We start from the raw sequence: 24,172 nt of genomic DNA on the forward strand, positions 1-24,172 counted from the left end.
TGTTAATTACAAATGAAATGGAAATTTTGAAATTTATTTTGATATTGTCTGGTAGTTCCAGCGTCAGTACTCGTTTGGAATCGTAACAGCGAAACGTTAATATCAAAATCAGCGAACGACCCTCGGGTTCTCTTAAGATGCTTCCAATTAAACAAATTCTTTATATCCATGTTCATCTGAAGATTCTAAAACACATAAGGAGATGATTAGACGGTGATTTTAATTGTAGGCATTGAAGAAGATTGTTTGAAGAATGAGAAAGAACGTGTGTAACATTTCAGAAGCCTCCAGTTTTCATTGGAAAGGAACAAAAAAATTCGAATCAACGAGCCATCCAAGTTGAAGTAGGAAGACCGCTTAAATAAAAGAGCAATGAAAGCGACGCGACAACGAACAAGTCTGAAACACTCCATATAAGTATTGTGTTAAATTTAGCTTAAATAGCGTACACGCGCTCTTTTACTCTAGTATCACTTAGATATCAATTCATCGCCCCTTTTCCCTCTTATTTTGTCTCTCCTTATTACTTACATATCTCCGTCCTTACGCCCAAAGCGTAATACGTTCATCTCTTCTCTAACTTTTATCGTTTCGTCCCATTTTTATCGGATATAAATTGTGAATATATGTAAAACACATAAAGAACAACATTACTCGATATCCTCTTAATCATATTAATAATTAATTAATTAGCTTTTTGTTATATTCCACTCTCACCTTTATTTCTTTCTCTCTTTTTCTCTCTCTCTCTCTCTCCCTTTCTTTCTCTCTAACACACATTCTCTATCTTTCTCTCACTCTCTCACACTCTCTATTCCCATTTTTCTCTCTGTGATCAGTCCAAGTTGCACTCTTCTTTTTTTTTTTATTTTATTTTATGTACATATATATCGTATTCAGCTCCAGTGAATTTGCCTACTTTGATATTCACAGGTTCTGCCTCTATGACATGACTGGAATTAACTTCTAAGATTCATCGTTCAGAAGTTAATATATAGGGTGTCCCAGGTTCTAACTGTTGGCCTGTTCCAGTATGATCTACAGGTGTGAAATAAAGAGAACGTTACATAAATACAACTGCGTGGAGTGAGATCAAACTTTTTTTTTTTCTTGAGACTTTTGATCGTCTCAAAGTCGATTAAAGTTTTCATTTTATCTTTGATCTGATGAGAGAAAATTGAAAAATGGAATAATACCTGGAATAAGACAAGAGAAGAGAAATGTTCAACTTTGTCTCCGTGATGTGGAAAATTGGTCTATGAAAATTGTTAACGAACACTCATAAGCTCATCTTTATGTATCTTTTTCCTTTTATTTTTATCCATAGAGCATACTGGTGTGGTTTGAACGTTAAAACCAGCAAGACTCTATATATGCATATGGGTTTACAGACGTATGTATGGTATTTACGAAATGTTCAACATACATACAGTTCTAAAGCAGTCTTAGAAACTCTGTTCGGTTTATCAGGGCGTCGTGAAAAATCTATACATTAGCTTATAATACTTATCTCATTTTTTTTTGCTTTGTCTCGAGTTAACTCAATCAGTCTGGGCGTGCGTTGAAACAATATTCAGAGAACAGTGAGATGAATTGTTAAATTAGAAAAAAAAAAAGGAAAGATAGCGTAGACTCTCAATACCAGCTTTCTCGGTTGTAACAGTAGTTATTCAAATTAAGTAGACACTTTTATCTGGAGCTGAGTTAGATCAATGAACTTTTTGTTTTATCATGATATGACAATCGGCGTGTTAAAAATAAATTTTGGTCTAAAAGATCCACCTAAGAATTTCATGGTTCGTCCTTCGTTTCGATCTGAGTATTCATTGAATCTTTGTTATTGTTAATTAAAAGAAAGAAAACGTTTCGTATTTCGATTGAAAACAATTTAGATGGAACTGCGTGATATCATAAACGATATACACAACGTAATTTCACAAGGATGAAGTTACTATAAATAATTGGATCTTCCTTTCTCTTTGTAATGCACATTAACGAGAAACGGCTCTATTCTGCCCATTATAATTTACGAATAATTTATACGAATAGGATAATTCATATTTAATGCTTGAAAATTGCAAGACACTTTCGCGTTATACTTCATTCGTTTGTTTTGTTCGTTTCTTTACATCGAGGAGTAATATCGGGCATGAAGTGCATAAACTGATAAATATACACAAATCAAATGTTTATTGTACAATTTCTACTACTTACATTGACAACCGAAAAGCTCGTTGAAAGAACCTTAAAAGGGAACTGAATGTAGTAAAGGAATCGCATTATACTCTGCTTAACCCACGAATGGTTGTTTTACAATCGTTACAAATATACATATATATACAAACTAAATACTACTTCTGTTTTAAATTGGATAAAGTTTCATGATGTTTAACCCCCTTTCATCGAGGATAGGTCCTTCAATTGCCTATCGACATGAATAAGAAATTGATGGATGGCGAAACAAAACACTCAGTTGTTTTTTGTGCGGTACATCATGTACTTTTACATGTGATTTTTTCTGTTGTTTTTACATAATAAGTTTCTTTTTTTTCCTTAATAGATGTGTGTATAACATACAGCCACAATCTTTCTTTTTCTTTAATTATTACACAAATCTAAGCACACGCTTAGAACTCTCTGTACTCGTAAGAACCACTAGGCCTGGCTAGAGTTTCTTAGCCTATAAATCGTGAAATAATTTCTCCTAGTACAATGTGGGGTGTTTCCAGACAGCGTGGAATGGACTATTTCATTTTTTAAAATCTTTTTCTTTTTTTTTTTTATACCGTTAACACTTATGTGGTCATACAATATTTATGCCACAACTTTTACCATCGTATGTGCTTGTGTAAAGAAAGTTCTATCTTTCTTTGTATCGCGTATTGGCTCGTCGTTCGTTCCTCTTTTTTGTTTTCGTTTCTCAATTCTATACGCCTCTCATTTCTTAGACCCTTTCACCCACCTGCGTGTTCAATACCAATTGCTTTCATGTATAATATACACAACCCAACACAAAGAGGTATATCAATTTTGTTCCACCACTTCATTTTAAAACACGTGACTCCTAAGTGTTCACTCACTTAAGAAGAACTGCTCTTCTTTCTGTTAAAAAATGTTGGTTGATTGTACGATCTCTTGATCGAGTCCTTTGTGCACGTAAGAGGGCCAGAAATGGTAGTAGCGATTCAGAAATCACAAGTTTCTTGATCGTTTCCTGTTTGCCTACTATGACAATCTTTGCCGCTTTGGGGAAGGTGTAACCTCAGTGTCCTCGTCTTCTTCGTCTGAATCTCCTTCGTAATCGACCAAACCCTGGAAATTAATTTGTCGCATGTGCATCTTAAACGAATAGAATCATCTTAATCACAATATGAGAAGTGAAACTGCATCATGCAAAATGGAAGGTGTACAAATTGCAATTCATTATTGCGCTTGTTTCTTTTCTAAAGTTATTAAGTTAATTATGCATCTCGACACAATTTATTTTATTTAATATTTCATAAACACGTTCAACTTTTAAGATTCAGGAGCAAACCTTGTGTCACCCATAGTGGTGTTAGTATGCAAACCATTGCAGTTCCAATGAAGCAGTTGTATTACCCTAAGTTAGCAGCTTTGGTATCGAAACTAGTAATGAAACATATTTGCAATTTAGCTTTGTCTATCTTTGAATTGTTTTATTTGGTCTTCTTAAAAGAAGTCGTGTGCTCGTTTTTAAAATCTGTGTTGGAGTAATTCGAGTCGCCTCTTTAGATAAAACTAAGATACCCTAAGGCCTTCGTGATGAAGATAAAAGGTTCTAAATACGATGAAAAGAAGTATACCTTTTTAAATAATGCAGTACCAGTTTTCTCCACTGTGCCGGTAGCCGAATTGGGATTTACTTCCGAGGTAATCGGAGATTCGTTCGTTGCTGTTGTACTGTTGTTGATTTGCGATTGCTGCGAGGTAATGTTATTGTTAGCAGTGTTATTGTTCAATACGGACTGCTGTTGCTGCTGCTGCTGGTGATGGCTTTTAGAATCTGCAAGAGCAGGATTAAGTGCAGAATTTGAAGTTGACGACTGTTTCTTAGCAGAAGCCGGAGGCACAAGATCTGCTGCTGCTGCGGGTACGACCGCCTCACCCTCATCAAAGTCTTCCTCTTCGTTAAACCACATTTCCTCCTCTTCATCTAACTGTCTCTGGTCCCTTCTGTATCGACTATTTCTCAATATGGATGGAACACTGAACAACCATAAATGTTAATATATTAATTTTACATTATATTCTGATAAAATTGATTAAAGGTTAAAATTAGTTAAAATTATTGGCAAAAGAAGCGAACATATATACCTGTCAAGAGCTGCTCTGTCTCGATCCTTTAATTTGTCTTGATGCTGTTCGTACCTTAATTTCAGAGCTTTAAACGTTTGTACATAATCAATTGCTTCCAGTTCTTTGGAGAAATTCTCGACAACGTGTGAACATAAAGATTTAATGTCCTCCTAAAATAGAGTTAACAAAGATATTAAGTAATCAAGACACACTGACTTCTACAAAATATTCTATAAAAATTTGTATATACTTACCAATTTAATGAACTCAAACATTTCAAGAATAGCTGAATCTAATAGATTATATCTACCATTATTCCTTACAAATGCATCGAATACAGGTGCAAATAAATTTCCCTTGATAATATATCTATTATAAAATTCATCCTTCAAAGCTACGATTTTCCTCATAAACCTTAATGCGCACAGCACTAAAAATGTATGCGTTGATTTCATTAAAACCAGTATCCGTTTGAGCAGATCCTTATTCAGTATACAATTTTTGATGTGGTACGTATGATGCTCTACGCAGAATGATAGTAATTCTAAGATCAATCCTAAAAGCTGTACTGTTCTATAATCTTCTCTCGCTGGTCGATCTCCAATCGTATTTGCCAGTAGTGGTGCTATTAATGTTCCAATACTATTTTTGTAGAAATAATTCAAGAAATCAGTCTTTTCTGATTTATTAACGGAAGCCAACATGTTCTCTGGATCAAGGAGCAGACGTAATACACCAGCTAATTGTACTGCTCCACCCAACTCTGGATCGCTGTCGCCAACGAGTTGAGCAACTATTACATTTATTAACATTTGGTCCTGTTCTGTATTATTTATTTGTTGCAGTGTATAATCTCGAACAACGCTTGGAGAATACTCCACTATGTAAGTCAATATATCTATACTGGCCGTTTTCGTTTGGGCATCGTTCATCGCCAATGTGATTTCTAGTGCTGGTAAAATACCAAGAGCTGTTAAAGTTTTATAAAAGGCCTCCTTTCCTTGCGGTTGCAGATTCTGAGAAAAGTTACAAAACTCTTTTAAGAAAAGAACTAGATCACGTCTTTTACTATCCGATGTTGCTTCGTCTGTCAACTGACGAAATAATTCAGTAAGAAACTTCTCATCATCCTGTATGAGAGTCACTATTTCAACCTTATTAAAAAATATAAAGCTGCTCAGTGTGTTTAACGTATTATCCTCAAATACGCTTGGTGTTGGTAAAACTACATCCTGAATGTATTGAACTCGATACGTCTGATGAATTTTAGCTAGCAGTTCAGCATTTGTGATAGGAATCGCTTGCTTAAATCTGGCTAACTGTCGCAGGTATTCTCTATGCCTCTTTGGCTGAGGTAATGTCGGCTCATACTCCAAGCATCCAACAACATCAAAAATCGTATCATCGCTAAACATAACTTCAAATAATGTGTTCTTATTAAGTAAGAAAATATTCTTAAATATGTCATAGAGATGATGCAATCCTTCAATGTTTTCCAAGTCTTCGCAAGTATGAAATAGATTCAATAGCTTCTTGATATAGCCCTCCGATTCTAATGCTAATGCCAACTTATCTTTTCTCATTTGAGAGGATAAACAATTTCCTATTAATTCATTAATATCTTCCAATCGACTCAATTCACAAGGAGGCAATTCTATAGGAGGCGCGGTATCTGACATATCATCAAACCGTTCATCTTCAGATTCTTCTACAATATCCTGGGTAATTTCAACTGAAGGATCTTTGCCCTGGACTTGACAGATTTTCTCCCAAATCTCATCACAGCCAGCCTTTTCTTGGAAACTTAGGGCTAAATCAAAATTATCTCCTTCCGACCAAACTATTAATGTATCCTGAAATAAAACACAAATTACATTCTTTACCCATAATTTATTTAATTCTTCATACATTAATCAATATGTATTTCATATTAAAGGAACAGTTCATAATAATAATTACCTGCTGTTTTTGATATGCAGTATCAGGTTGTATTCTACTTTCCAACAAAACAGAACCGTCGCTCTCAGCTCTGACCAAAAGTGAAATTCCTTTCAATCTATCTACGTATGAAGAGGATACATGACCTGTGCCACGATCATCCCACTGTCTATCCGCATTGAGCGCGTATAGCTTTACTCTTCTACGTGTATCCGTCATATTGTAAAACTAACTTATGCACACTATTCTATAATATCACCAACAATCTCGCATCCCTTTCGAATTCCGCAGACTCTTTGGTTTTCTAAACTATCCGTATCGATATTACCTCAACTCTCCGATAAGTAGACAAATGCGCAACAGTCCACATATATCGATCCGTTGATTGCTCTCTTGTAACCCATTAAGACTTATTAAAATATCTATCGTACAAGTCACAAACAACTGTTCAATATATGGTTCCCTTAAGATCTGTGCAAGCAGTTATGCTTGCCTGATGATTCCAGCGAATCAATGATACCAGTTTGAATGAGTAAAAACTCCATAAGAGAATCCGTTCTTGTTTGCAATAACAGTCACTGACAGACTCTGCTAGCCTATGCTCGTCCACTTACTTTATTATTATTTTTTTTTTTTTAATAATTGTAAAATACCTCCTGTTTGCACGATATCGACAATTTCGTCACTGTCAAATTACAATGATACGATATGAGCGACGATGAGCCGTCACGTAGCTCGCATGCCTCGGGCCTCGGTTGACGGAACGGGATTGTTTACCGTAATAGATGTTTATGCGCTCTTCGTTGCATAAGCCTTGATTCTTGCGCCAAGAAAAGCTCACGGGACGCGCGGGAAAACTTCACGTCGCGCGCGTTTTCGCTTTCACGTGTCGTGGTTACGCGAACCTAAGGGACCACGAATATGCGTGGAATCGTTTCCGCAAGCCAACTCGTTCTCGCTGAAAGCCGGGAGAGAATTTCGTTATTGGGAAGACGGCACTCTGCGTGCTCTCTCGCCGCTGTGTACAGTTCCCGCGACAAACAAGATCCGAATTAACGTCGATTCTTTCACGATACAAATGCTCGCGAACGCACGACTATTTCGCTCGATCCTTCGCGGTATCGTGATCGCCGACCATGGCAGTTTCTTCGTTCTTATTAAGCAGAATCACTCTAAAATTGACATAGACACCGAACAGCCACAACACTACACTCCGCCATGTTAGATCACAACAACGCGCTACGGGGTTCGCCTCGTGTGTCTCAAGGATTTCAGCGCGCAATTCGATATTACGTACGTCTATCGTAATGATTTTTAATATAATTATTAATAATCGACCTACTGAGCCGTTGAAATTATCGGTTAATTTGGATGAATTATTAAAGCGCATTTTTTAACATTTTCCATGACTTTCGGGCTGTTACATGTAAACAGGAATTAATTTATTTACCAATTTACGACGGAAATACTTTCACAATTCTAGCAATAAAACAAGAAATTGTTCGGCTTAACTAATCAAAATTATTGCAAAATTAATGTAAATTATTCATTGTTTGGAATATTATTTTTTTTATAAGAAGTTCAATTATCTGGGAGTATATTTTGTAACATTCACATATACGAAAGTAACTTCACACGATTGCACAAGTATGCATTCGTCACTTTATTTGTTTGAAACAATTCTGGATTATTTACGAGTACGATATTACAAAGTCAAAAGAAAAATAGAGAAGTATTATATATCTATCTGCAACAACAAAATCTATTGGTATTCGGATATTCATGGGATTAAATGAAATTGATCAAACAAGAAACAGAAAATTGTTGAAAAGAATCAGCGATGACAAATGAAAAGTGAAGAAATTTATTTACAGAATATTTTATGAAATTATAGACAATATAATGAGAATTTTACGTTAGTAACTGAACTTTATCATTTACCAACATTTTTGCATGTATGCATAATTTATCCATTTGTATGCATTTCAAAGCGTTTACGTATGTCAAATTGAGAAAGTATTTTTCTTTCGTCAAGAATGATATTTATTGTTTATAAATAATAAAAAATAAACGTAGTACGAGATCGGATCTACTTTCTATACGTTTACATGGAGTTTGCGCACCTCCGATGTAGAAAAATGAGGTTATAATTATCTATTAACTGATCAATAAAAGTTGGCGAATAATACTGATTGTTTTTATACATTTTTTCTATCATTCTTTAAAATATGTAGATATAAATGCTGCAAACACAATTGTGTTGATTTTAAGCTCTTAATGCTAATTGCAAAACAAATGTATTTCATATACTTAAATAATATTATAGAATGCAAAGTATTATTTCGTTTTCTCGTCAAAATATATGTATGTAATCATTGTACGGCCTTCTTAATGATTTTAAAAATTGTTTTAATCCACTCGGTGTCGTAGTTTCTCGTACAAATTTTACCAGTGCGTCCCACAAGTAAACATAAAATTAAAATGTCTTGTAACAAAGAATCCATGAAATGCTTTATTAAAAAATTAATGCGTAAATATCAAACATAAAAAATACTACAACACATCTAACGTGTAACACTTTTAACAATAATACATAATATTCTTGTTTAATGCGAAATAAAACGAGTTAGGTAATGTTTATGTTGTACCTTGATATATGATATGTTTACTGTTTTTATACATGATTTGTAAGATGACAAACATACAGTGTTCACAGTACGAGGTTAATTTCAAATTCATTCTGGTTTTGTAAACCAATAGCTTACGATCTCATTGATGCTGAAATATTTAAGAATGAAAAGTATATAAACGTGCATTTGTATACATGGTTTGTGTGCTTGAAGTTCTGAGGTTGCTGGTAGAAAGTACTGTGAAATTATTCCTAATAAAACAGTACTGCATCGCATAATATTTACTACTATTTATCGGCAAGTACATCAAACGGGTCCTTTCTATCCACTGTGACAAAAAGGAAATTTTTAGTTCTACACGATCAATAACAATCCGATATAATCTTAAATTATTCGAGAAATCAGTCAATGGAAAGCATTCATTATCAAATGATTTCATTAACAAAAATAACTTTCTTCCATCACAAGTATTATGGATTAGCAAGGCTATGTTCATACGAGAAGGCATATTTAATAATTCATGTATAGACAGAACAAAATTTATTTGTTATACAACGAAAATTATTTTATTAGTGATCTTTTAATTAGGCCATATATTCTCCTTAAGTGATTGATAGAAAAATCTTTTTTTTTATATTTTTAATGAACGATTTACGGTATTGTTGGAAAATGGGTCGATATCACTTTCGTATCGATAAAGACGTTCCATTTTTTTCTTTTCTTAAAGGCATTTTAATCTTATTTTTATTGATAAAACTCGTTATCAACGTTTGTATAGAAAGTTGTAGATCATCCTATATTTATAATTTAAATATTAAACAGATTGAAATTTCTAAAAATAAAATTGTATTTACCCTAATATGAGTATGTTCATTATTTTTTAAATAATATAATTTATTTTATTTTTATTACATTCTATAGTCTCATTTAGATTTATTATTTAAAATTATTGCAAACATTTTTTTTTCTTTAATGAACCATACAAATGGTGTATAAATCTATACAATGAAAATAAAAATATTATTGAAGAAATAAATTTATTACATACAATGATAGTTATCTAAAATAATTGTCTGCTCAGTCATGTTATACTGACTGATATTACCACTCTCATTTATAAACACAAGTATTTCTTACAAAATGTAATGACTCACAAAATCTGTATTCTGATCTGAATGTAAAACAATGAAAATCTGTTAAACATTTTAAGTTAAACTTTTAATATAAATATACAGGATTGAGAGTGATGAGTTTTAATAACTATCAGACAAATAATACAGAAGCAATTTAATGAATACAAAAGTTCATTCCGTAAAACACTTTGCAGAAATCTGTACCATTGTGTAAAGAGTTTATATACACATAAACTAACTGGTACACAATGTATTCATTGAAATAAAAATTTGCCTGGTTATTTTTTTTCTATAACAGTTTATATGTATATATGTATATGTAAAAAAAAGATAAATTTATTTCATACACTTGAGATTATTGATATCGTAAAGACAACTTTGAATTTGAATTTCAAACTCTTAACCATAACCGTTACACATTTCTCAAATATTAATTACATCTGCAAACCATGCCAGTCATTAATTGAGGTACAGATTATTATATTACACAAGTTATCACATAATTTTATGAACTTTTACTCTGTCGTGAGTTGAGTTGAAAATTTTTGTAGCCTACGTCTCCGCAAAATTTCTGTTACGGCTGTTGGTTCGGTTTCATTACTAACTGATGATTCTGGAGTTACATCATTACCCTCTGTACCCGATAATGTATTCGTACTTTCACTGGGTGTAGTTGTAGTACTAGGAACGTTTATGTCAACTTTACTTTCTGAGTGAACATTCTCAACTTCAGAACTTGTGTTTTTAGATGTCCCTGGTTGTGCTAATGAAGAAACATCTGTTGTAACATTCACATTACTTGTTGCAGTTGGCACTGGAATGCTGTAACCGCGAATATTAAAATAGTTATGTCTTTCAATAAAATTATTGAAAAGTTACATTATTATTATTATTATTAAATACAAAATTTATACAAACTTAGCAGTAGCTGCGGCTGTTTGATACTGGTTCATCATAGCACTGGCAGCATCTAGCAAGAGCTGAATTCGCTGCAATGTTTGCATTCTAGCTTCTACAGCTTGTCGTAAATTACCCTCCATTGCTCTAAGCTCTTCTTCACTCAATTCTGTTAAATTAGGTGGTGGAGTAGGAAACGGTGGTAATGGTACCATAGAAGGAAATGGTGGTGGAAACAGTGGTACACCACCAGCTGCTAAATTTTGGAATGACGTGGTAGGAGTGTTTGTAGTAGTACTTTGACCTTGTTGTTGTTGCGTTGCTGGTGGAACTTGTTGTTGCGGTGCAGCTCCTGGAGCTTGTAGCCCAGCCCAGAATGCTGGTAAGACTTGAACTGTATTTAATAAAATATGAATGCAACAATCTCTCTCTCTCTCTCTCTCTCTTTCTATATATATATAATACATAAAATACATACCAATTGGATTAAATCCTGGTGCTTGAGGAGGTTGAGGTACTTGTGGTCCTGGCTGAGGTTGATTTTGTTGTCTATTGCCTTGATTATTGTTAACAGGTCTTAAAATGTTTAAACGGCAAGTGGGACATGTTTGCTGACGTTGAAACCAAGAACGAAGACATGCAGTATGAAAAATATGATTACATGGTAACTTCTTACTTGCCGAAACCATTTCTTCCCTTCAATATTAATATATATGTATATATAATATGTAATGGTGTCTATGCCATACTTATCAAATTTTATTTTAGAAAATGGAATATTTTTGTAATTACCTGCATATTATGCATACATTGTCAGCAGCAGCTAATTCTTCTGCTGTTGCATCTGGATATAGTGTATTCATGTTTCTGATAGCTCTACGAGACATTACAATGTCATGGAAAGCTTTTTTGAAATCTCGCATTGTATAATACATTGGTCGAAGTGCGAACAACGGTAAAGTATATAATTTTATCATCAATGTAACAAAAGCAACATATAAAATGACCTTAAACGAAATATATTATTGTTAAACATTAAGTATACAGTTCAGATACGATTAAAAAGAGAAATAATCTCTCACCTTCAATAACCCAATTATCAATTCAGTATATAATAGAAATACTGGTTTGTTATCCCATGGATTTTCACTTTGTAGATCTATTGTATGCAATATATACTTTATTTCTATATTGAACACGACAGTTAAGAGGATCGCATATTCAAAACCGAATACTAATTGCACGGAAGGACCTTTTGTAGTTGTTGTATTATATGCATAACGAATCATAGTTAAATTTATAGCAAATAGAAGAGCTAATAATGTACCAACTCTAAGGTGAAACAACCATGTTATCACCGGACTTCTTTCCATCTGAAAAATTAATAAAATAAAACATTAAAGGTATTTGAATAATATAAATTATATAAATGTTATATTACGTACGTAGTCCACACGATCTTCTGCCAACCAATGAAATGATTTTAAAAATAAAAGAAGCGTAAATAATGCTATAAATTTGGGACTGAAGTCATCTCTAAATACGGTAAATGCTAGACAAGTTTCAGTTACTGCATACCATACTCTTTCTAGTAGATGCTGCAAATAAATAGCTGTTAATACAAAAGTATATTTTGCTTATTATAAAAATCATCTATTAACAATATCTTTATACATAAAAGATTACAACATTTTGACTTTCTTAGGTACTTTACTTTTAAGATACAATACATAATTTTGCTTACCTCAAGTTCAGTAGCACGTAGTGTACCAAAAAATATTTTTCGAAGAAAAGCATTTAGCATAAATACTAGAATTAATCCTTGAGCATAAATCACCTAAACAAAAAGCAACAATAAGATACATGAAATCACAACATTATTCAGAATACATTGATCCATTTCTCCTTATGCACTGGGCAGTATTAAAATTAAATTTCAATGTCTAACAGACCAATAAAGTGTTAAACATTTTATTTCTGAACAATAAAATTTTGAAAGAATATTTAAAAATAGAAAGATAGTTAAACTTACTGTCATACTAGGATTGGATTTGGTTATGTGAACTACTGTCGGATAAAATTGTTTTCTTTGATAATAAGCATTGCCAATTACAGCGCATGTTAACGCTGTACTTATTAGCATTATACCAGCTTCTCTCATTTTTGTGCCGGTTATCGTATCAGGCCAGCGGCTATGTTTCTGAACGAAATATTCAGTGACACTTTTTCTACCAATAATTTACGTATCAACAGCTGTAAGATTTAACTATGTAGAATGAACAAGGCGCTGCTATCAAAACGACGATACCTGTAACTACCAACGAATGCATTTAGAAGCGATCGCTACATTTTATAAGGAGAAGCGTTCGTTAAATTCTACCACTCCGCCCAAGTTTCCGTTATTTTCAATTAAACGAAGCTTCGGCTCACAGAGAGTGCAAGATTTCTCAGTCATAACCGTCTTGTTTAAGTGTAATGAACGTGTACTGTTTCTACTCGATAGAGTCCGGTGGGACAGACGGTACAATCCCATTGGTGGAACGTGAGATAAACGTTATTACCACAGAAGAGATATATGGATAGACATTACAACTTACGGGACGTCATGCACATGTTCTGAATTACCGACTATGGAAAAAATTACAGGTTTTGCTCTGCCCTGTACACCTAGAGAACAATAAATAGGAAAACTACATCACAAACTTAAGATCCTACAAACGTTGCTGCTTATGGAAATTTTTGTCTATGGCTTCGTGAGTCCTCAGGACCCTTGTACAATTTTGGTATCACGCTCGACATTACCGATAATACAAGTATTCAGGCTTGTTAGCAGGAATAGGATTAAGTGTATACTTCATTTTTGCTACGGATGTGTCATATGATTTAATGACAACAAATGTATAAGATGCGTACATTTAAATGATGGAAGTAGTATTTACATAACTCTCCAAACTCAACACAATATAATTTTTAAAATCTGCACAATGTAAAAATTGACCTCCCAAGACACACACTTTTCATGTTGCAGTCTTACATAGTTCAGTAGTTGACCGTTTGGTTCGGGTAGAATCCGCTAATGTATCTGAGTATTTTCGATAGTGTCGGTATTTCAGAACAGTAAACGAAAAATACATTGTATGCACAGTCTGTACACATCTTAAGTCTGTGACTACATCAAGCAAAATAATCGAAGGTGACCTTTGACCCTCGAGAGCTTTTTATAAAATTTTACGCAATGTTTGTCGTTTTATTTTCACTTATCTTATAGGAAAGAATTTAAAAAACAGTTAATACAGTAAAAAATATATATACATATATATTAATGATTTAATTAAAGTCTAGCAAAATACTGTTACATTAACATAGTTGAAATACATGGCACAAATACAGGAGTACTAGATAGCAGTATCTGAGTTAAAAATTAAAATATTTTTGAACATAGTTAAACATATTATGTATAAAAAAAAAACAAAAACGAATACAGTATATGTATATAAAACATTATGTAAAGTTTTGCAGCAAGAGTTCTATATTTTTATACAACTCTGCAATTGATTGAAAGTGCAAATTTGTTTGCTGAATTTAAAAAATTTTCAATGCTTTTATATTGAAAAATTATTCCTCTTACATACACAAGTATGTTCGTACTGAAGAATACTGTAATATATCTGATTCAACAACCACTTACATTGTAAGTATAAGAAAAATAGTATTTCTGTTAAAGTCTAAATTATAAGTGTCACTGTTGTATTTATATTATAGTTATGGTTCAATATAATGTAAATCATTACTTTGAACATTCAAAAGCTTAATAGCATAGATTACAAAGTTGAACACAGTTTTAATAAATTTGTACATTGATAGCTCAAGCATGTCTAATACTCCTTGGTGTTTTCAAGATACCTTTGGGGCTCTGATATTTTGGAGTACCTAATTGACCAACAGCCTTTAACGGTGTTCTACGAGAATCTACTATAGGCCTTCTCACTAATGTTCTAGCACTTTTTGGTGTTTTTATGGTTAATGATTTTTTGATATGTGGAGTTCTACAAAGTGAACTACCATCTGGTTTATACACACTTAATTTGGAATCATCTAAGATCGTATTGATAGGTACTTGTTCCAACATTGATGGTGTTTTCACAATCACATTTTCTTTCTGACAACGTGCTACGTTAGATAAAACATTAATTTGCATATTCGTTATTACTCTCGGCGTATTAACGATTATCTCTGAATTCTGCGAAGTATAATATGGTTTACCGTCATACTGATTTAAAGGCGAGATGCCTGTCTCCACAGTAACATGAGACGGGGAGTTCTTACATAATAATTTTGTATTTTTATGTTTTACATTTTTACTCGATTTCCGACATACATCTGTCTTTTCCAAACAATGTTTTAAATCGTTTGAATATTGATTATCATTTATATTGGACCAATTATGCCTTTTATTTGGTTCAGCATTTTGAGCATACATTTTTGTTGTACATTCGTCAAATAATTTTGCTTTGGCTAGTACCATCCCAGCATTCTGAGTTCTCAATTTAGCGATTGACGCACGACCAGTTTGAGTTACTGGAGTATTAGTTTGATTTGTTGATTTGAAATATCCTTCAGCATCTTTCCATGACATGGCTGATTTCTTCCAATCAAGTTTGGGAGTTAATGTACCGATAACAGGTGTATTACACACAATGTTTTGCTGACTATTCGTTTTCTTTAGTTTTTCAATCTTCTCATCAGAAAAGATATTTGCAGTATTCATTAATTCGTTGCCATGAAAAGACGATACCCGTCGAACCGTCGCATGTGTTCTATTTTTTATTGGTTGCAGTACTTCAGTTCCAAGAGAAGTTAGACTATGTTTTGTTGGACACGTATTTATACCATTGAACTCTTCGCGTACGTTGTTTAGAATAACATTATTTTTCTCCTCTTCCCAAAGAGAAGTGGATACAGGTCTTAAATAAATCTCGGTGTTTTTACAATTCGATGAAGAAGTGTTTTGGTTACGATGGTAACTGTTATTTAATTCCTGATCAGATGGTATTTGAGTGTGTACATCTGATCCATGAGAAATGTGCCAGGAAGCAGTTCGTCTAATGCGTTTACTGCGAATTTAAAAATGTAAACCAAGAAAATAAGAATGAAAATGTTAAAATTTGTATAGATATTAAAAATGTTGGATTATAATTTTACCTCATAACCCTCTCCTGCGATCTCCTTCTTAGATTACCTATCTTCCGAGCACTAGGAGATCTTATGATTTTATGTTCACCGGATCTTCTAATTTTAAGCTCCTTTCCAAGTTTTCTAGCTAAATAATCTGTACTTGTTGTGTTTTCTATGCTAGCCTCCTCCAGAGTCTTTTCATATGCAGTTTGAACTTTCTTTACGGAAGGTGGTGACAAACTAACGTTTTCTTCATTATCCACGCACGCAAATTCTTGAGAAAGGCGAGATTCAATTGCAGAAACTCTATTTTTAATATCTTCATATTCACTTTTGGGTATTGTAACATATTCTTCAGATTGATTGTCCATAGATGAGACCTCGATGTGCGAATATGTTTTAAAATTATTTAAAGTTAATCTTCTTCTCAGTGGGTATGAAAAGTTATCTAATTCCTTTAATTCCTCTGAACTTGAACATTTTCTAATGTTAATATCATCAGCTTTTGTTAACAAGACCTGCTCGTCGCTATCATCTGATAAATTAACATCTGCATCAATGAATAAATTGTTATATTCCTTCTGAAGTTCATTTGTTACTTCGCTGTCTTTTAGAATTAGTTTCAATTGCGATGAATCATTGCTATATGTTCTGTAGTTTCTTTGCGAGTCACACGCGTTTGAAATAGAACTCCAACGGCGTTCTGTGTAGGTATTAAAAGCGTTTGTATATGATTCTGGATCTTCATCAACGGTTTTCTAAAAAAATATTAAAATGTTATATAAGGTAAATCATATAATAAATGCTTGTATTATCACATGGGATATAAAAATGTTCTTACTGGTTTCCTCGGTACAAAACGATCTAAACTAAGTCTTAGTTTCTTAGATTTATCTGATTTATCTACAACTCTTCTGCAACACAGATTAAATTAGAAATGCATAATTAATATTTATATATAATGTATACCAGGTACGCTAATAAAAAACAGCTTAAAACAACCCTTTATTAAGAAAGGTTTCAAGCTTTTGAACAACAATGTACACTTTAATACACACTTTTTCTTGGTACTTGATGGATCCACTCGTTCAGCAACTTTCCTTTTCTTTGTGTACTTATTATTTGACACATGTAATGGATCACAATTTTCAGGAACTTGTTGGTTATCAAGCATGTTACCTTCTTCAGATACAGCAGCTTTACCAACAATCTTCTTTAATCCATTAAACATTCCTAAATATACACATTATACACATGTAATAAAAGCTATATATATTTACAAATGTATTAATTAATTAAGCAAATAAATTGGTGAGTTAGTTAAAAGATGTATGTGTTAAGTCAAACTATTTGGTTTTATATCAATTGCAATGTAATTTTATTGATGTTAATAGAGCAGAGAATAAATTATTATTAACAGATTTACAGACATACTTAGATTGAGGTTGGAGGCACTTAGGTGTGGCTTACGTGTAAGACTTCCACTGCGATGTTTCTTTTTCCTTGATTTGAAACGCGAATGATTATCATATACATCTAACTCATTATCCGTACTTCCAATTGTTTCCATAGAAATGGCTTGTGTTATATGAACTGGCAAAACACCGATATTTTCTGCATTTTCAATTAGAATCTATAATATTTTTAAAATGTATTATGTATTTATTATATGAAATTTATATAATATTTAAAAAGAAATCTATTACCTTTACAACAATCAAATGCAATTCAAGACGCATCTGCACAGCGGACATGGTAGTTTCTTGTAAGGGCATAATATTTGGCCCAATGACCTTTGCTAAGTTATCAATGCTCATTTTATTTTGGTTTTCATATAATGATATTTTTCTTAGGAACTCCATAAAAAATGCTAAGGTATTAAGATGATGCGGTGGTAAAAGAATGCAGGCTAATAATAATGCTTCTACGCGATAGCTTTTGAGCATGGCACAATGTATGAATAGATCATGATACGAGTAAGGAATCAATGGCTCTGGTAGATCTCTGAAGAAGGTTTTTAAGCAGTTAGCCACATCAACTGCATGATGTTTCTCTCCTAAAATCCCACCATTGTCCAAGCGGTTTATTAATTCTTTTTGTCGAAGTTGCGATCCTGCTTTTCTAAACAATCCTTCTTGAGTGGCATGCTGCTCTAAAAAGGCAGATGCTTGACTAACGAAAACGGGTACGTGTACAATACCACCTGATGACAGATTTACGACATCCAACGATTGATAAGATAGAGGCGTTTTAAATATTTTCTTCGTGATTTGCTTAATTCCCTCGAGCCTTTCAGTTTTGAACATACTCTTCTTGAACCGGTATCTAACCCCATAGTTTCGAAGCTCACTAACAACGGAATGATACACTGTTTCCTTGTGTAAAACATCGTATATCAACATGTTTCTACTATGAAAATCTAGATCATCGAGTCATAAATTATAGTAAAATATTTTGATACTGAACTACGACCGAGTAATCCACTGTTTTCATAATAAGTTAAAATGTAATCAAACACACATTTGAACTGAACTACATCATATAACTGACACGCAATGGTGCCAACTATTTTAAACGAGTTATACTGCTGTATGTTAATATGGAACTTCTTCACAAAATAAATTTATATGTTATAATATTTTTTCCTCCTTATTATTACATAAATTAATATACATAATCATGTAAAAAAAACAATAAAACTGTTTTTAATGAATACAACTGTAAAATAATTGTACAAATCCCTTTATAGTTTATCTTATTGTACCATCCTTTTAACTTCTTCATGTTACAGATTAAATAATTAGTATTATAAACTCTAGAATCATTAAGTTCTGTGCCATCGAAAGTCAAAGGAAGGATATTGACACAGAAATATTGATAAATGTCATTACTAAGAATATTGTAACGCGGGAAAGATAATTTCATGTATCTTATTTTCTGTTTATAAATCATTTATTTTAAAAATCATAACTAGTTAATATTTTCAAACATTAATCATGTATGTGAAAAGTATCTTTCAATATCAACAACGCTCATTTCTTAGACCAATATATCGATGTATAAAATATCAGTTTGTCAAATGTTTCTTTGTAATAAATCAACAAGGATACTCGATTAAATCAATGTGTACGTATTAAATTTAATTTATTTAACTTCTTCAATTCTGTTATTTGTTTAGCAACTTTTCACCTATTTTAAGTGTTCGGCAGGACCTAAAATACTTCGTGAATCACAGTCGCTTAACCGGGTGATTTAAATTTTCTTTTTCCTTTATATACAATAATATTCAAGAATATTTTAATTTTGAGGATACAAAAGTCGGTTACCGTATAAACAATGATTTTCTAAAACGTTTAAATTGATATTACGTATAAAACTCGCCACAGATCAATACGTGACTTCGCGAGATATATGCGACAACCCCTATTTCTCTACAAACGTGGACTTATGTATTCAGAACAGTACAAGACTGATCTAACTTTAGAAATTGATTTTATATTTAAATAGAATCATCAGGAAGTAGGAGTAGTTAATTCTTGAATACTTACAAATAGTATTTTATAGTAACCATATGAGTAGTTGTAATCTTATGACAGTTTATAATATAAAACATTATTGAAAGGATATTCAGACTTACTTTGCAGCATTAGGTCAGTCAAAGAAAAGGACAATGAATTCAGTACGATTGTTGTCTGGATACGATATGCCTACTGTAGGCTTAGGTACATGGCAGGTAACTAAATATTAAATAAAATTATAGTCCAAATTATTATTTAAAAGAGTAAACTGTACTGACACTACATTATTATACATTAAACATTATAGGCCAAGCCCGATGAAATTGAAAATGTTGTGACAGCTGCTCTAAATGCGGGATACAGACATATTGATACTGCATTTAATTATAACAATGAAGATGCAATTGGAACAGTATTAAAAAAGTGGTTTGCAGAAGGTGGAAGACGAGAGGATCTCTTTATTACTACAAAGGTGGTAGAGGAATGAATTCTTTTATGTGGATTCAAAAAATTATTTATTATTTTCAGTTACCCCACTATGGTAACCGGCCATCAGAAGTAGAGAAATATATTAAGTTATCTTTGGAAAAACTTGGTTTGGATTATTTGGACATGTACTTAATACACATGCCTTTTGCTTTTAAACGGGATGAATCTGGCACCTATCATGCCCCAGCTACTTCTGAAGATGGAACTTACATATTAGATCTTGATATGGACCCTGTCTCAGTGTGGAAGGTTTTACATTAGACCAAAATTAATGAACAATATAAGTGAAGCTTAAAATATATTGCAAAGCAATTTTGTAAAAAATTTGTAGGAAATGGAAGACCAAGTAAGAAAAGGTCGTACAAGATCCATAGGTTTAAGTAACTTTAATGAGAAGCAGATATTAAGTATATGGGAAAATGCACAAATTAAACCAAGTAACTTACAAGTAAGTACTGAATAGAATAAATTCTGCAAAAGAAATTACTGATACGCGATTTCATAATTATTATTAGATAGAGTTACATGCCTACTTGCAACAAAATTCAATTAGAGAATTGTGCAAAAAGCACAATATTATTGTAACTGCCTATAGTCCCTTGGCATCTCCAGGAGCCAAAGTACACTTCAAAACGAAATACAATATTAGTATTGAGGAATATCCAGACCTCTTGGGACATCCAGTAGTACAAAAATTAAGCGCAGAATACAAACGAACAACGGCACAAATTTTATTGCGTTATTTGTTACAATTAGGCGTCGTTGTAATTCCGAAAAGCGCCTCTCCAGAAAGGATCAAAGCGAATATTGAATTATTCGATTTTGCATTAAACGAAGATGACATGAAACTTTTGAGTACCTTGGACAAAGGTACACGTGGGAGAATTTTTAATTTCCTATTCTTTAAAGGGTAAGTTTGATATACGTTTCATTCTCCTATAGAAATATAGCACTATAACGTTTCTTAAATTAATTCTTTTAGAGTTGAAAATCATCCGCATTATCCATTCAAAGATGAACTAGTATCATAACTGAAAAAGTTATAAGTACGTAGTTTGTGTTCATATATATATGTATATTTATACATTGAAAACTAATGAAATACAGTACAAAATGAGAAAAACATATAATAACGCATAAATGCACAAGATCATTATAATAAAACAACAAGTATATAGTATGCTAAATAAAAAAGAAAAGAAAACTTATAATTACATTTTAATGCAGTCTGTACAACATTTTACGTTGCATACGATGTTGGAGTTCCCCGCGACGTATCATTGTGTGTATAACTTTATAAACCGCACGTTCCGGATATGCTTGTTTTACGAAATCTTTGACAATATTCTGTTCTGATACTTGATTCCCAATAGGGAATCTACGTTTCAATTGTTTCTCAATACGAGATAACATTTCGTGATCCTCGTCCGAGGTAAATCCTTCCGCTCCTATTCGGAAATTAGATTATTTAGAAATAAGTAACACAGGTATACGTGCATACATATTAGTTGTTTAATTCTAGATTACCAGCTAATGATCCGGACATCGCAGCATCCAAAGTTGAGACTTGAAACAGTCTTAGCGCTTCGTTGACATGGACCTCCGTGGCAAAAGCCTGTAATTGCATTTTAGCTAACGATTCTGAAATTCTTATAACGGCTTCCAACTGACGAACAGTTATGGGAATAGATAGTCTCTTCTCTGTATCCTTCTCATGCTCTTTGGTGCTAGCTCGCATTACTACGTAACGATTTTTCAGTTTTTCTCCTGCTTCTACACTAAGTCTCGGGCCGCAGCGTCTGTGGAAGGAAAGGTTAATTCAGAATAAAGAATGTGACTCTTCTATATTTTAAGGTAACAGGATCTTACGTTCTACAATAATGAATATATTTCTTTAGTATATGCAACGGCAACTCTCCTTCTGCAGACTGTTCTGTAACCTGACCAGCATTAGTATGAATGCTCATTACATGTTTTGCTAATGTTACGTCCTTATTTTGATCGTGTTCGTCTTTAACAATAAATATCATATCGAACCGCGACAATATAGTTGGCATGAAATCTATGTTCTCTTCTCCCTTTATATCATCCCAACGACCGAATATAGAATTTGCAGCCGCCAGAACAGAACATCGAGTATTCAATGTTGTTGTGATCCCCGCTTTCGCAATTGATATTGTTTGTTGCTCCATAGCTTCGTGTATTGCAACTCTGTCGTCCTCTTTCATTTTATCGAATTCGTCTATACAAACAACTCCGCCATCCGCGAGAACCATAGCACCTCCTTCCATAACAAAATTTCTCTGTAAATCAAACGAATAGAAAATAGATACATTTTTATATATAAATTAATGATAATTGAGTGATTTACCGTAACCGGATCTCTTAAGACCGATGCTGTTAAACCAGCAGCTGAGCTTCCTTTTCCAGACGTATAAACTGCTACAGGTGCGACCCTTTCGACAAATTTTAGTAGCTGTGATTTGGCTGTGCCAGGGTCACCTAACATTAAAATGTTAATGTCTCCTCTTCTACAGAGACCGTCGGGCATTCTCTTTCTGGCTCCGCCGAATAATAAACATGCTATGGCCTTTTTCATATCTAATGCACCAAAAATGCTTGGAGCTATACTTTTTGCAATCCTTTCATATATGTTAGAATCTGCTGCTAAACGTCTAAATACGTCTTCTTCTTCAATTGTAACACATGGTTGAGTACCTGAAACCATGCAAATTAAAATGAGTGAACACAATCTTACGAAAAGTTCTGTAGTTCCATGGTGTCTGTTTATTGTTAACGTACCACTGCCTGAATTTTCTCCATCTACAGAAATACCAATGACTCTTATATATGGAGCTCGAACACCAACCAGTGGTTTCTCTTTTCCTGTGCCTCTACCACCAGTTTTGGTAACCTTTTTAATAGAATATATTCCCAAAATAAGAACTCTATTGCCTGGTACGACTCTGTCACACAAATAACGGTCGCAATACAATTGTAAATGGCGTGGCATTTCACCTTGTGGAATATGATCTGGCAGTTCTTGCAATTTAAGAACTTGAAAATCTACACAGTGACATTTGTCTGGCATTATGAAAAACGGATCCAATGGACATTTTGGTCGACCTGCTTGTTCTCTGTTGTAAATTGTTTATAAATACTTTGAATATTTTTCATATGTTATATTTATAAATATAAAATTGATTTTAAAATATACTGTTAATGAAACATACGTTGTACATTTTCTGGGTAAAACATATCCTTCTAAGCCAGGTTTAATGGAAATATTGGTTTGTACACTTCTACACGACCGACATTGTATGGCAATCTTTGTTGCTTTAGCTCTAATTCCAGATGCAGAAATAACGATACCAGGTATTTTGATGAGTTTAGAAACTGCATCGGGCTAAGCAAAGATAAACAAACATAATATAACAACTGTTGTATGCTTTGTTATATATCCAAAAAGATTTTGAAATCTAATCATACTTTCATTCCCCTTAATGAACTTGGATGTGCATCTGAAGACAATAACACTTGTATATCTTCCACTTTTTCTTCACCTTCAAGTCTTGGAGCAGTAAGTTCATCAGCCAAGTCTTTTGCAGCTTCTTCCAGAATTGGCAAATATTCTGTTGGATGTTTATAAACTTTTTCTGCCAGAGATTCATCAAAAGCTGCTAAATCTTCTAAATTAACTTCTACCCAATACTGACCAAGATTGTAATTTCGCTTTAAAGTATCTCTAAACAATGATTACATTATTAACATAGTTAACGTTAATAATAGTGAAGTAAATAGTGTAATATATTTAAAGTACCTGTATTTATAATTGAAGTTTCCCTCGTGAAATTGTCTAATAAATTCCATAAACTTCTTTTTGTAAAACTGGAGATTGGTCTGTGATTGAGTTTCATTAGTATCACCCACTGAAAAATTGTCAGAAAAGAATATTCCTGGATCATCGAATCCTTCCATTTTTTCAGATAATTTGCGTTAATTCTTAATGTAAATAAAATTAGTATTCGTCAGCGACAATTTGGCGGGAAATACTTAAAGTATTTCTATTTAACGT

General features: G+C 33.0%; 5 protein-coding genes and 1 long non-coding RNA gene across 14 annotated transcripts; 2 read left to right on the forward strand and 4 right to left on the reverse strand.

Annotated features, from left to right (window-relative positions):
• Positions 1-2,171: 2,171 nt before the first annotated feature.
• flfl (serine/threonine-protein phosphatase 4 regulatory subunit 3 flfl) lies at positions 2,172-7,508 on the reverse strand. 2 transcript variants are annotated; one of them, XM_031977597.2, is made up of 6 exons: positions 6,277-7,508; positions 4,572-6,170; positions 4,336-4,487; positions 4,127-4,227; positions 3,825-4,024; positions 2,172-3,312 (listed from the first exon to the last, which is right to left on the reverse strand). In XM_031977597.2, exons 1-6 carry the CDS (start codon positions 6,472-6,474, stop codon positions 3,226-3,228), a joined length of 2,337 nt encoding a protein of 778 aa, XP_031833457.1. In that variant the 5' UTR covers positions 6,475-7,508; the 3' UTR covers positions 2,172-3,225. The 2 variants fall into 2 exon arrangements, with proteins under 2 accessions (XP_031833457.1, XP_031833456.1); XM_031977596.2 differs by having other exon boundaries at positions 3,825-4,227; positions 6,277-7,507.
• A 1,388-nt stretch (positions 7,509-8,896) lies between these two features.
• Positions 8,897-11,579, forward strand: LOC116427476 (uncharacterized). Its single transcript, XR_012999230.1, has 3 exons — positions 8,897-9,182; positions 11,097-11,297; positions 11,490-11,579. It is a non-coding gene; the product is annotated as an uncharacterized LOC116427476 (long non-coding RNA).
• On the reverse strand, positions 10,329-13,704 carry sip3 (septin interacting protein 3). 5 transcript variants are annotated; one of them, XM_076370214.1, is made up of 9 exons: positions 13,513-13,704; positions 12,948-13,223; positions 12,660-12,752; positions 12,361-12,513; positions 11,998-12,288; positions 11,708-11,922; positions 11,394-11,611; positions 10,937-11,309; positions 10,329-10,840 (listed from the first exon to the last, which is right to left on the reverse strand). In XM_076370214.1, the coding sequence occupies exons 2-9, from the start codon at positions 13,074-13,076 to the stop codon at positions 10,534-10,536; spliced, it is 1,779 nt and encodes a 592-aa protein (XP_076226329.1). In that variant the 5' UTR covers positions 13,077-13,223; positions 13,513-13,704; the 3' UTR covers positions 10,329-10,533. The 5 variants fall into 5 exon arrangements, with proteins under 5 accessions (XP_076226329.1, XP_031833730.1, XP_031833729.1 ...); XM_031977870.2 differs by having other exon boundaries at positions 12,948-13,229; XM_031977869.2 differs by lacking the exon at positions 13,513-13,704 and adding an exon at positions 13,224-13,470 and having other exon boundaries at positions 12,948-13,168.
• A 502-nt stretch (positions 13,705-14,206) lies between these two features.
• LOC116427472 (uncharacterized) lies at positions 14,207-18,666 on the reverse strand. 2 transcript variants are annotated; one of them, XM_076370213.1, is made up of 6 exons: positions 17,797-18,666; positions 17,561-17,723; positions 17,149-17,323; positions 16,932-17,004; positions 16,118-16,848; positions 14,207-16,029 (listed from the first exon to the last, which is right to left on the reverse strand). In XM_076370213.1, the coding sequence occupies exons 1-6, from the start codon at positions 18,490-18,492 to the stop codon at positions 14,781-14,783; spliced, it is 3,087 nt and encodes a 1,028-aa protein (XP_076226328.1). In that variant the 5' UTR covers positions 18,493-18,666; the 3' UTR covers positions 14,207-14,780. The 2 variants fall into 2 exon arrangements, with proteins under 2 accessions (XP_076226328.1, XP_031833727.2); XM_031977867.2 differs by having other exon boundaries at positions 17,525-17,723.
• A 238-nt stretch (positions 18,667-18,904) lies between these two features.
• On the forward strand, positions 18,905-21,470 carry LOC116427475 (aldo-keto reductase family 1 member A1). Of its 3 annotated transcripts, XM_076370216.1 has the most exons (8): positions 18,905-19,216; positions 19,735-19,823; positions 19,916-20,080; positions 20,137-20,346; positions 20,429-20,545; positions 20,613-21,007; positions 21,080-21,143; positions 21,325-21,470. In XM_076370216.1, the coding sequence occupies exons 1-7, from the start codon at positions 19,087-19,089 to the stop codon at positions 21,126-21,128; spliced, it is 1,155 nt and encodes a 384-aa protein (XP_076226331.1). In that variant the 5' UTR covers positions 18,905-19,086; the 3' UTR covers positions 21,129-21,143; positions 21,325-21,470. The 3 variants fall into 3 exon arrangements, with proteins under 3 accessions (XP_076226331.1, XP_031833734.1, XP_076226332.1); XM_031977874.2 differs by lacking the exon at positions 21,325-21,470 and having other exon boundaries at positions 21,080-21,229; XM_076370217.1 differs by lacking the exon at positions 21,325-21,470 and having other exon boundaries at positions 18,906-19,216; positions 19,722-19,823; positions 21,080-21,229.
• LOC116427473 (DNA replication licensing factor Mcm5) lies at positions 21,316-24,170 on the reverse strand. The gene is made up of 8 exons (XM_031977868.2): positions 23,918-24,170; positions 23,587-23,842; positions 23,331-23,503; positions 22,900-23,234; positions 22,469-22,815; positions 21,967-22,400; positions 21,625-21,896; positions 21,316-21,545 (listed from the first exon to the last, which is right to left on the reverse strand). Exons 1-8 carry the CDS (start codon positions 24,073-24,075, stop codon positions 21,316-21,318), a joined length of 2,205 nt encoding a protein of 734 aa, XP_031833728.1. The 5' UTR covers positions 24,076-24,170.
• Between the last annotated feature and the right edge of the window lie 2 nt (positions 24,171-24,172).

This window comes from Nomia melanderi, chromosome 8, assembly GCF_051020985.1.
Source record: "Nomia melanderi isolate GNS246 chromosome 8, iyNomMela1, whole genome shotgun sequence".
NCBI lineage: Eukaryota > Metazoa > Arthropoda > Insecta > Hymenoptera > Halictidae > Nomia > Nomia melanderi.

Excerpts from the sequence above, each read along its gene's own strand:
- LOC116427475 (XM_076370216.1), top strand. The coding sequence starts at position 19,087 with ATGTATGTGAAAAGTATCTTTCAATATCAACAACGCTCATTTCTTAGA. Across the intron at positions 20,081-20,136 it reads ATCTCTTTATTACTACAAAG|TTACCCCACTATGGTAACCG; the intron begins GTGGTAGAGGAA and ends TATTATTTTCAG. Across the intron at positions 20,347-20,428 it reads ACCCTGTCTCAGTGTGGAAG|GAAATGGAAGACCAAGTAAG; the intron begins GTTTTACATTAG and ends AAAAATTTGTAG.
- sip3 (XM_076370214.1), bottom strand. The coding sequence starts at position 13,076 with ATGAGAGAAGCTGGTATAATGCTAATAAGTACAGCGTTAACATGCGCT. Across the intron at positions 11,923-11,997 it reads TGATAATTGGGTTATTGAAG|GTCATTTTATATGTTGCTTT; the intron begins GTGAGAGATTAT and ends ATTTCGTTTAAG. Across the intron at positions 11,612-11,707 it reads AATGTATGCATAATATGCAG|GGAAGAAATGGTTTCGGCAA; the intron begins GTAATTACAAAA and ends TTAATATTGAAG.
- LOC116427472 (XM_031977867.2), bottom strand. The coding sequence starts at position 18,492 with ATGTTGATATACGATGTTTTACACAAGGAAACAGTGTATCATTCCGTT. Across the intron at positions 17,324-17,524 it reads TGCCTCCAACCTCAATCTAA|GAATGTTTAATGGATTAAAG; the intron begins GTATGTCTGTAA and ends GTGTATATTTAG. Across the intron at positions 16,849-16,931 it reads GTTTTGTACCGAGGAAACCA|AAAACCGTTGATGAAGATCC; the intron begins GTAAGAACATTT and ends ATATTTTTTTAG.
- flfl (XM_031977596.2), bottom strand. The coding sequence starts at position 6,474 with ATGACGGATACACGTAGAAGAGTAAAGCTATACGCGCTCAATGCGGAT. Across the intron at positions 6,171-6,276 it reads CTGCATATCAAAAACAGCAG|GATACATTAATAGTTTGGTC; the intron begins GTAATTATTATT and ends GTTTTATTTCAG. Across the intron at positions 4,228-4,335 it reads GACAGAGCAGCTCTTGACAG|TGTTCCATCCATATTGAGAA; the intron begins GTATATATGTTC and ends ATGGTTGTTCAG.
- LOC116427473 (XM_031977868.2), bottom strand. The coding sequence starts at position 24,075 with ATGGAAGGATTCGATGATCCAGGAATATTCTTTTCTGACAATTTTTCA. Across the intron at positions 23,235-23,330 it reads TTACCCAGAAAATGTACAAC|AGAACAAGCAGGTCGACCAA; the intron begins GTATGTTTCATT and ends AATTTACAACAG. Across the intron at positions 21,546-21,624 it reads GATGTCCGGATCATTAGCTG|GAGCGGAAGGATTTACCTCG; the intron begins GTAATCTAGAAT and ends ATTTCCGAATAG.